Source organism: Fusarium venenatum (assembly GCF_020744135.1).
Source record: "Fusarium venenatum strain MPI-CAGE-CH-0201 chromosome Unknown EDB82scaffold_2, whole genome shotgun sequence".
In the NCBI taxonomy this organism is placed as follows: Eukaryota; Fungi; Ascomycota; class Sordariomycetes; order Hypocreales; family Nectriaceae; genus Fusarium; species Fusarium venenatum.
Window position 1 is genome coordinate 1,845,341 of NW_027072130.1, and position 11,081 is coordinate 1,856,421.

General features: G+C 48.8%; 4 protein-coding genes across 4 annotated transcripts; 1 reads left to right on the plus strand and 3 right to left on the minus strand.

Moving 5' to 3' along the window:
- Positions 1-493: 493 nt before the first annotated feature.
- Positions 494-1,419, plus strand: EDB82DRAFT_135485 (uncharacterized protein). The gene is made up of 2 exons (XM_025733477.2): positions 494-906; positions 964-1,419. Exons 1-2 carry the CDS (start codon positions 748-750, stop codon positions 1,408-1,410), a joined length of 606 nt encoding a protein of 201 aa, XP_025584379.1. The 5' UTR covers positions 494-747; the 3' UTR covers positions 1,411-1,419.
- Positions 1,420-1,826: 407 nt separating this feature from the next.
- Positions 1,827-4,007, minus strand: EDB82DRAFT_495638 (ENTH domain-containing protein). Its single transcript, XM_065608515.1, has 3 exons — positions 3,855-4,007; positions 3,561-3,781; positions 1,827-3,511 (listed from the first exon to the last, which is right to left on the minus strand). Exons 1-3 carry the CDS (start codon positions 3,884-3,886, stop codon positions 2,133-2,135), a joined length of 1,632 nt encoding a protein of 543 aa, XP_065464560.1. The 5' UTR covers positions 3,887-4,007; the 3' UTR covers positions 1,827-2,132.
- A 1,191-nt stretch (positions 4,008-5,198) lies between these two features.
- On the minus strand, positions 5,199-8,318 carry EDB82DRAFT_535349 (uncharacterized protein; the record flags this gene model as incomplete). The annotated part of the gene is made up of 3 exons (XM_025733479.2): positions 5,199-6,941; positions 7,068-7,574; positions 7,632-8,318. 3 exons carry the CDS (start codon positions 8,316-8,318, stop codon positions 5,601-5,603), a joined length of 2,535 nt encoding a protein of 844 aa, XP_025584381.1. The 3' UTR covers positions 5,199-5,600.
- Positions 8,319-8,828: 510 nt separating this feature from the next.
- On the minus strand, positions 8,829-10,808 carry EDB82DRAFT_495644 (mitochondrial carrier domain-containing protein). The gene is made up of 7 exons (XM_025733480.2): positions 10,356-10,808; positions 10,255-10,277; positions 10,185-10,195; positions 10,103-10,132; positions 9,962-10,042; positions 9,287-9,905; positions 8,829-9,237 (listed from the first exon to the last, which is right to left on the minus strand). The coding sequence occupies exons 1-7, from the start codon at positions 10,399-10,401 to the stop codon at positions 9,130-9,132; spliced, it is 918 nt and encodes a 305-aa protein (XP_025584382.1). The 5' UTR covers positions 10,402-10,808; the 3' UTR covers positions 8,829-9,129.
- Positions 10,809-11,081: the final 273 nt, after the last annotated feature.

Consider the following 11,081-nt stretch of genomic DNA (forward strand, 5'->3'; position numbering starts at 1 on the left):
GGCCTATTGGCCATGAACGCGCCTGAATGTGAAGAGTTACAAAAAGATGGTCTTCAGGTGACATATTTCTTCATCACTTGGTCTTTGTAATATACCAATTACTAATTATGATTTTCAATCCGATATTGAATTGCTTGATGCCAGCTGTGAAAACCCTTGGAAGATTCAATGGCAGCAAGATAATGACAGGTAGTTTCTTCAGTACTCCTTTTCGTCCCCACCTTCGAAAACAAACTTAAGTCACAGCAACGGATGATCAGATTGTTTGTCCATCAAAAAGAGTCCTTATCAGTCGAGGCTCGAATCGAAGTACTTGATCCCGATGAACAAGTTCTTCAATCGCATGCATTTATCATTTTTATAATCAGATATAGGGGAACAATCCTATTTTCCAATACTTTGACCATGGGTAAACATCTGCCTCGAAATGTGTTAGTGCCATTTTTTTTAAGTTGGGTAGTCGTACACCGCGTCTACGTCTGTAGTCGCGTCGCAACCCAAGCTCCTAGATCTCAGCGAATTGACTACAAGCAACAACACCAAGCCAACCCTTGCGCCTTTCTCTTCCAACGTCTTCCCGACATCCCGTGTAGTGCTTTTTTTCTATTTTTGAGCTTCGCGATCATAACTAGCCTCGAATTATCGCATTCCTTTTTTTCATCGCAGCGCGATTATATCCCATACCGATAACTCGGCTACTGCCTTTTTTCCGAATCCTACCAACCACATTCAGCAATCATCATCACCATGAATTCGCATGCAACGCCACGTACTGCCTTTCAAGGACGCTCTCTAGGTGGCTCTGGAATTCCTCCACAATCAAGACAACCTGTTGCTCCTCAGGTTTCGGCGAACGAGGAGTATAGCACGATTCCTGAAGAGGATCGCGAACATATTGACGAAGTTGTAAGCTGAACCCGACTCGCATCGAGAACGACGCCCATTAATAATCCCTCCTACCAGTTTGACTTAATGGATATGAAAAAGAAGGGATGGCTCAACAGTTATGAATTCCGACACTCGTTAGCAGCTCTAGGCTTCGATATGTCCAAGCCCGACTATTTCAGAGAATTACAATCCTACGGCTCAGTACCTCCCGAATGGCAAGACCCGCATACCTGCCCTGTCAACCGCCTCTACGTTTACTTGGATCAGTTCCGGTTATGTGCTGCAAAACTACTAGCCAGTCGGGATCCTAGACAAGAAGCGACAAAGGTATTCAACATGTTTGATTACGATGGCGATGGTGTGATTTCATTCGAAGACATGCGACGTCTGGCTTCTGATATTAAGGAAGAGAGGACGATGACAGATGAGGAAATTCAGAGTATGATCGAGCATCTGGATCACGAAGGCAAGGGCGGCGTCAACCTGGAAGAATTCATCCAAATGATGGAGGAGGCTGGTTAATTCCAATCACAGCAAGCTCAGGGACGGAACAAATACCAAAGCATGTCGGCCGATGGCGGTAGGAGAAAACAATGCCGCTTTTGGCATCCGGTGTCGGGGTTTGCGCGGTCACCGCAAGGCGTAACAGGCGTGAATGATCGCTTGTTGAGCTTGTTGCTCAATCGTAGGCTGGCGCTGACAAAGTCGTAGTCGCGAAGTGGTACTAACGACACTGTCTCACAAGTCACAACCATCTTTGCAACCCCATAATTGAGCCGCATGTATGAACGACTAGGCTAGCCAAGTCAAGCCACATGGTCGTGCCAGGTTGATTCAGAGCAAGGTTTTCTCCGTCAAGGCACATTGGAGACATTGAAACAGGAAAAAGGAAATGGCGCCATAAGGATACGACGGAGTCAGGAGTAGATTTCAATAAGATCTAAGAATTGTTTTTTTGAATGCTTCAGGGGCGCTCTCTAAATCCCCAAAATCCACAAAAGCTTTCCCATTCCCATCACAACTAGACCTCCTACATGCCAGGCTTTGATAGAACAAAACAACACCGAGAACAGGGGAATACCATCCTTCGCCTGCACAGAAAACGGGAATCGGGTTCAAACCGGAAGATGAAGATGAACACAACAAAGAAAAGTTGAAAGCAATCAAGCAGATGGTTCCTCGGCAACCAGTGAATCTGCCTAACCACCTACTAACAGGGTTAAGTTGACAATTTACAACGTAGATTAGAATTGGATCAAGTCATTGTTTTGCTGTTGTTGCTGCGGTGCCTGTTGATGGGCAAAGGGGTTGTTAGTCTGGCCATTCATACCTGCAGGTCCGGTAGCGGCTGGCATCTGAGCACCATAGTTAACTGTGGGCATGCCTGTGAACTGTTGTCGTAGGAAAGGGTTGTTTCCGGTGGCCTCAGCGTTAATGCGAGCAGCACCTGAGCCAGCACTGTTGATAAATGTGCCAGGAGCCGTATGTTGAGCAGGAATACGTAGGTTGCCTGTGTTACCAAAGGTATCCATGCCATCGCCACTGGCAAGCAAAGTGTTGAGTCGAGTCTCGTGCTCGCTCATCTCCTTTTGAGGAGCGTTGAATGAGGGTTGCGACTGAGGGAAGCTGTTCTGCGATTGCATAGGGAAGCTGTTTTGTTGCTGTAGCTGGGGTTGAGGTTGAGACTGGTTGCCGAATGAGTTGAGGCTCTTCTGTTCGGGTAGCGCTCCCAAGGATGACATGGGGTTTGGTCGAGCGGATTGGGGACGGCCAAACTGGGCGAAGGGGTTGTTGGAGCCAGTAGGGGTTGGTTGCATCGATTGCTGCTGGCTGTTGCTGGTTGCCCAAGGGTTATTGCTACCAGGCTGGAGAGTAGGCTCGGGAGACGCTGGTGAGGAGAAGGATTGCTGTTGAGGCTGCTGCTGCTGCTGCTGCTGTTGTTGCAGGTATGGGTTGTAACCAGTTGGTTGAGGCTGGAAGCTTTGCTGTTGTTGAGGCTGCTGCTGCTGCTGGCCAAATGGGTCGAAACCCATGCCAGTCTGTTGGCCCCCAAAGCCTGGGTTGTAGTTTGGCTGGAAACCAGTAGGCTGAGGCTGCTGGAAACCAGTGTAGGCGTTGTTCATATAGCCAGTAGGCTGAGGCTGGTTCTGTTCAATAGGGTTGGCAAAGAAGTCAACGGGGTTGCCTTGCTGGTAACCCTGATTGAAACCAGTGTACTGTGGCTGACTGGTCTGCTGCGAAGGCGTGGGATCATCGTCGAAGAGGGAAGCAGCATTACTGTTCTCTAGCTCCTTGCGCCTTCGTTCCTCTTCTTCCTCACTAAGCTTGATTGCTTTCGCAAGATCGTCATCGTCCTCGGGCCGGCTCTCGCGCTTCTTTCTGTCTTCCTCCTCCTGGTACTTGCTTGCTTCGAGAGCCAGGCGATATTCAGCATCTTCCTCTTCATTCATTTGTCTTCTTGGCTGCTGTCGTCGGTTTGCCTGGTGCACAGGTTCAGCGTGCTGAGGGGCGAACTCTTCGAGGCCAGTAACGCGCGACTTCCAGGATCTTCGGTCGCTTCGCTCGGCTCGCAATCTTTCTTCGTCAAGAATAAGGGAGGTTAACTCCTTGGCGGCAACTCGGACTATAGATATGTTAGAAACCGCCTAATGCGACACAAAGCCGGTACTTACCATTCTGTCCTACGTCACGACCTTCCTCATCAACATACTGGAATTCACGGAGAGTCTTGATGATATAGATGCTCTGGCGAGCCCATGTGACGACAAGTTCTGAGCCTTCGTGGAGACAATAATCCAAAACCTTGAGTGCCTTCAAGACGTGACGCCAGTTCTTGCCTTTATCGTTCAGGCGCTTATCGATCATGTCCATGATCTCGTAAAACTCGGTTGATCTAATCGCGTCATGCCAAGTCAGTACTTCACATCATGATTGGTAACCCAGCGATGCGCAGATCGTCTACGTACGTGTTGTATGTCATTTGAGCAATCTCGCTCATCTGGGTACCCGTCGGACCCCATGGATCATTGCTAGTAGCTGCGTGTACATGGTCAGCGATGGTGATCCAGGGACACGGATTGCGCGGTAGTTTCTAACCTTCTCGGACCTTGACCTGGGCGCTGGAATAACCCTTGGTCACATTTTTGACACTTCGCATTACCTTGGACATGATGGGCGATTTGTGATTTGTACTGTGGGATCTCGAACAGGTGGTTTAATAGGTGAGGTAGGTATGCTTCGTGAGCACCAATCGATCGGCCGATATAGGGTTTCCTTGGGTGATTCGACGAGACTTGAGGCAACGATGGAAACGTTTGAGCTTTTCGAGCGACAGTTTATGCGACTCGAACTTGAGATGCGCGCTCGTGAGACGGAGTCAACGGAACTAGTACCGGGAGGGGCGTTGAGGGGATAGAACGAGCGAGCTCCAGTGATGACGGTATAACCAGTGCCGCTCTCAGCAATGTTTGCGTGAGATCGCGATCAAATAAGACAATTTTTAGTCGCCGTTTGATCTGGAATTGGCGATCTGTAGGGAGATCGTTTGTGGAGGAGGTTGGAGAATACAATTCGTGGGGTGATCGATTAGGTCTCGATTTCAAGAGGTCGGGGAGACCGACCGGACACGAGTATATAAGAGACAGGAAGAAAGCGGCTAAGCACCAAGGTGTTATTGGAGAGGCGGATCGAAGTATAAAAAGAAGTTAGGTTCGGGCGTGTCGGAGCAGCGATTAGAGGAATAAAGGCGCTCTTGACGCGACTCTCAGCGAGGGAAAAAGGATGGGTGAGTGCAGGATGATGAATTGGCGCTCTCATGCGGATTGGGATTGGGGATTGGGAACTCACACCTACCGGGCTTGCTTGCACAGGCCTAGAAACAAGGCCTAAGGCAACTAGAGAGACGGGTTGTGGCACTGCAAGCTGATTACGTATCCATTTTCACTTGCCAGCTAAGAGAGAGCTATGCCAAGATTTGCGGGGGTCTTGGATCTTGCGTATGTATGCGTGTTTAGATTGATAGTTACTTTCTTTCTTGCATGATGACTTGGATGCTTTGGTTCATGTCGGCTCAAATTTGATTCTTGTCTGTACTCTATTGGGAGCTCTTGGAAGTCCATTTTGGTAGCGTCGTTAACTGTGGCTGAGATTTAACTCACACAGGCGTAAGTGTGATTTGCACCCGCTGTCCATATTAGGAAAGACCTACGTCACGTTCCCGAGACCCCTAACCGTCCCAGGGTATCAGAAAAATTGGCTATTAGGAGCATAAGAGACGAAATTAGTGGGACAATTCATGCTTTTTAGGCTCTGCTACTTAGATTACTTATTTTTGTTTCATAGAGCTTAGACTTTGACTTTTCTGTTACCCACTAGCCGTGTTAATTAAGCTGTTTAGACTTACTGAGATCTTACCCTATATGCTGATGCATTGAAGGCACTTGAATCTTGCCATGAAACGATTAGGGGGCAATTGGGGGATTATTATTATCGTGTACTGTAGATACCGGTGTATCTCACCTTGGTAGGCGATTTGTCAACCTACTAATTGGGGTATATCGCGCATTCCATCTCCAGGACCTCCCAAAAATATCTCCATCCGAACCTTGAAATAGCTCCATAGCAAAATCATCACCAAATCTCCCATTCCCGGTCCTAATCATTTCACCTGCAAATCAACCCGAAATCTTCACCTTTCGCTCGAAAATAGCAAATCAATCCTCATAATCTATGATGAAAGGCCTAGAGCTCGCATTGGCATCATTCCCGCTGCCACCGCCCTCAACACCACTGCCACCCTTACCATTTTCAGTTTTAATCCTCTTGGGGGAGCTTCCCATGTAGCGACAATCATCGTCATCATCATCCTTGCTGCAAGAGTCAAATGACCGTTTGTTCTGATCTTCAGGCATGTCAATATCCTGAGTCATGTCGATCGGTGACTCTCGGTTCACTGGAGGCGGAAGGGGAGAGCCTACAAACAAGCAACTCTCCTCACGATTTGCTCTTGCTGGAGTGCCTTCGGAGTGAGATGAGGTTCCTGGTGATGATGGTGTTTCCAGCTTCTGGACAAAAAATGGACGGGGAGACTCAGGGGTAGCGCTGGGTACGAACAATGACGATTCTGTTCCATGTCCAGGCGAATCCTCACGCATAGGAGCTGCTGGTGGCGGCATCGCCACTCTGTCGGCTTCTGCTGCGTGAGTGACTTCCATCGTGCCATCTCCAGCTTCGCCATGATCCTCATCCTCGTCATCAGCTTCATCGTCACTGATATCAATAGTCTCGATATTGTCAGTAGCAACAGCATCGTCTCCACCACCATCATCGTCGTCATCATCATCGTCGTCAGGATTGCTCTCACCATCTGAATCTTTAGCTTCACTGCCATTCTCAGTTTCACTGTCATCCTCAGCTTCACTGCCAAGCTCATTATCAGAATCCTCTCCATCATCAGAACCATGGACAACGATGGGATTGCCCACAGAACTCTGGAGTAGTGGATACAAGTCGGGCGGTGGTGTAAGGAGCCCTGTAGGCCGATTGACGAATGCCTCAAGTCTCGCAGCGAGCGCGGCACTGGGACGACACCCTTCCATTACGGGTGCCAAGTAGCAGATTTGAGAGAAGTGATCATCGTGGTGCGATTTCTCTCGACGTACACAATTGTTGATGTCCTGAACAAAAGTCCAGTCACGGACTGGCACCCTGGTCTCCCCCTCCTTGAGCCATTTGTCGTAGTCCCAGAAGGTGACTTCTTTCATACCACGAAGGCAATAGATGTAGTCAAGCCCCTGGGCGGTACGCAATGCGCGGAAGAGCCGATAGTTCGGCTGCTTTCGTGTGAGTTTTTCCATGTACTCGATCATGTCCCGGGGCTCATGCTTGCGTCGCATGTATTCCTTCGAAGACTCTGGTATGTGAACCGCCATTGTCTTCAGACGACAGGCCCCAGTGAGGTAAGCCAAGTCATGGGTTCTGCGAGACGTATACTTGCCCTTGCTGTCAACCTCATATGTCAGTCTTTGGGCGCCCATCCAAAGAAGCTCGACGTGCTGCACAATTTGGAGTTTACACTCAATGTTCTTCGCAAAGCGACCCTATTCGCCAACGGAAGAGAAAGCAAAGGTGTTCATCCCATAGAATAGATGGGAACCAATCGCATTCCAGGCTTTGCATACCAGGAGAGGAGCAAGAAGTCTCTGGGGATGAATAGTACCGAAAGTCAGAGAGACAGGCTCCCTTCCAATGTGGAACCGATGAAGGAGTGTCGTCTCGCCATTGCAGTTTCGATGCAATGATTCTGGCTCGTAGTAAGGATCGAGTCGAGACACAGTGTGAACAACGCCATCGAAAACGAGAACATGACGAAAGATCTTGAGCTGGATCTTTTTGGGAAGACTTTGGAAGCGAAACGGCCGAATCTCTTCTTCTTTATCCGAGGACTCGCTCTCGCGTGGTGTAGGTGGAGGAGTACAACTGTCCAAAGCACCAGCTTTTCCACTCTCCTCCTGACTCTTCGTCGGAGGCATAAGTTTCAGGTACGGGTGTGTTTTTGGCGGTCTGCCTTCTCCGAAAGCCCAAGACATGTTCTCTTCCTGACACGAGAGCTTGTAGATATCCCCCCAGGTTTTGTAGACGTTTTCAGGACTATTTGCGAGAAAGTCCTCGGCCGCGGTTGGCCATTCCTACGATCTGTCAGTAATCTGATATCATGAGATGTTGGAATGGATATGAGTACATACCCTCTCAGTCTTCCGGCGGCTCCCAGCTCGTAGCACATGTCGTGGCCCCTGGATTAGGTACACCTGGGTGCTCTCTGGCAGCCTATTCCAGACGGGCCGAGGCAAGGATGCTAACAAGTCAATGTGTGGTTCAGGCTCTGGGAAATCGGCCAGGTCGTCCTCTGTGAGGAACTCTCGAAGAGCATCGTTCTCTTCAGCAAGTCTGCTGTTCTCCTCGGCATTCAGAGTATATACTGCGTAGAATTCTTCGACTGCTTCCTCCAAAGCCGCGACCTGTCGGTTGAGGTGTCTCACCCTGCCTCTGTTCAATTCTCTGCAATCTTGCAGATCTGCTCTCTTTTCGAGGAAGCGTTGTCGATACTCGAGGTAGAACTGTGCCAGCGCATTCCGGTCGTGCATGGGAATACCATCTTCTGCCAGAGCCACCATAAGCTCCGCATCAGGATCCTTATTTCGGAATCGCTGTTCGTCTTCTTCCGTTTCATCATCATCATTGAAGGGATCATCAATGTCGATGGCGTCTAAAGCTCCTTCATCGCCGTCGTCGGATGAGGCGGACTCGTTGTCGGCGTCGTTGTCCTCAATCGATGGGACAGGTGTCGCATCCTCATGATCTGACTCTGAATGATTGTCATCATCAGGGTTGAGATCGATGAAGTCTACCTCATCAAGGCCTTCGTCCGCCATGAGGATGGTTGTTGTAGATGATGATGAAGGAAGAAAGAAGAAGAGAGATGAGAGAAGACGGAATACAGGGGGCTTTATATAGGAGATCTGGAAGGGATGATGAATCACTGTCGAAGGGACCATAAGATGTTAGAAGATATCATAAAAGATATAAGAGATTCAGGAGAAAGTTTAGGCTAAAAGAGAATAAAAGGAGGCCTAAGTTAGAATAGAATGAGTGGACATCTAAGCTAAAAGAGAAGAAGAGGAGAAGAGGAAGCCTAAGTATAGAGAAGCCCGGAATTGGTGGTGCGGTATATATGATAGAGCTGGAGCTACGAGGAAGCCAACCTGTGAAGTTCCGTGCAAGTCGGTAGCTGCGAGGAGATGAGAGTCAGGCTGCTACTACACGGAGCGGACGTCAAAGGGACACCCACATCGAAGATGATATACAACAAGGCACCACATGCAAGTTCTATGTTTAACAATCTATAAAAAAGATTCACTTGCGATGATATATGAGAATCCTGATTCTGGCAAGCCAGTGTTGGCTTTGTTTTTATTCAAACTCACCTTATATAAGAGCAACAAGCACGTTATGGGAATTGCAGATACAGAATGACTCGACTCAAGCTCTATTCAATGCTGTAGCTAACATCGAAGTAAAACGCCTTGTTCTTGCTCCTCTACATCATCTGATCTGAATTGACAGGATGCGTAGGTAAGAATTAGATTCTAGCATGCTGTTCCAGAATTTGATTTCCTCCGGAGACCGCCTAAATGTGGTTTGGTATCTTTCTATGCTCGTTTGACCTTATTCTCATTTTATAATCTAGTTCTTAAGGGCACTGGTAACAGGGTAGTGCCAGCTGCGGAAGGTATCCATAACAGTTGTGAACACGACCAAGAGGATACCACCTCCGGGACCAAGACGGAGAACCTGAAGAGTTGTTAGTACCTCGCGCCCTCTATCCGATAAGATGACTTACCTTGGGCAAGAAACCCTTGTACAGAGCACTGAAACCCTCCTCCTTGAGCACAGTTCCGACGGCAGGGAAAGCCCAGTTGTACTTGGGGACCAGGCCAGGGACCTTGGGGGTGTTTTGGATTCGGCTCTTGACGACATCAAGAGGAGTGTTGAGCATGGTTCCGAAAGTACCACCAATGGCACCAGAAATGAGATCGTTGGTGATCTGAGCCTTCTTGGTCTCAGCCTTGGGAAGCATTTGTCGGACCTGGAAAATGCAACCGAAGTAACCAGCGTTCCAGAGGATGTGGCGCCATAGGGTACTCTCGAGACCCTGGTAAAGAGTGAGAAGCCCCTCGTTCTTGACAGTCTTTACGACACAGTCGACCATGCCGTTGTACTTTCCAGCAGAGGCCTTGTCTTGCAGACGAATCTTGACGAGCTCAAAGGGAACGACGACGAAAGACTCGGTGGCACCAGCAGTGGCACCGGTGAGGACTGAAAGAGGCTGGTTCATCTTTTCCATGCCAAACATCTTTCGGTAGACCTTGCCCCATTCATCGTTGGCAGCGAACTTGGTAGCTCGCTTAGGAGCCTCCATAAGGATGGGGGCGGAGATACCACGGTAGAGTCGGGAGAAACTGGCGAATTTTGTTAGCTGCGAGCGCTATATCTAAGTGGTGAGCACAAAGCGTACCCCTCCTGCTTGATGATCTTGCGGAAGCAATCAAGCATGCCATTGTACTCAGCGGTGGCGCCGGAACCAGTCTGCAGTTGGCTAATTGTTTAGTTAGCGATTGTATAGTATTTCGAAAAGCGCACGCGAGGTTGGTCATACACTCGGGTCTTGACAACGTCAAGAGGGTACCTGAGGTCTTGTTAGCTAAAATATCTTGAGCACGCGACAGAAGCGGACTTACATCACCAGAATCTACAGCCAGCACAAAATTAGCAACGGCTCTCAACGGGATAAAACTCAGATGAGCATACCTCCGAGACACCAGCAATGGCGCCTATTCACCTCGAATTAGCCATTGAGTCTGGGGGAAACGTTTTAAGGTTGAACGGGCGAACGGGGAGATATTGCGTACCTGCGGCGAACTGGTACATGAAGGGGAGGGGCTGATCAGCAGACATTGCGACGATTGTACTGGCGACCGGATGAAGAGGAGCAAAGACAGGAAGAATGAACAAGAAGACGAGGTTGAGTGGAGAGTTGTCGCGAGTTGACAGAAGAACAAGTCAAGTCGAGATTAGCTAACGGAAGGGAAGATGGCGAGCTCCGAGCGAAGGCCGGACCGGAGAGTGGAGGGATTTGTTTTTGGTGGTGTGTCTTTCGTCTTATCGGGTTTGGGCTTGGATGATAAGATAGATTCCGTAACTTTTGAATAGTGGAGATGAACGACAGGACTGTCAACGGCGTTAATTAGAGCGATGCCGAATGGATCAATTGACTGTGGAGATGATGGACAGTCAAGACCTGGGGGAGGGGTCCTTTCCTGTCTCATCCCGTTCCGTTCTGTCCTGCCCTTGTTCTTTGATCCTCATTTTGGTAAAATGGTAACCGATCTATGGATATTTGCTTGAAAGTCTCCGATTCTTCTCCGACGCACAAGTTTAGGTATGATCTATAATGTCTTGGCTGCACGTATTCGTCATTGTCACAAATTCCAGAGAAGACAAAGAACACTTTGAGCTTGTATACTCTTGTACTCTTGTACAACTATCAACCTCATTACTGTTTGTGGTACACAGACAGATATTCGCTAGGATAAAGGCAGCCCAGATGCCCGATGTCTGCCACTAGGCAAAGCTCT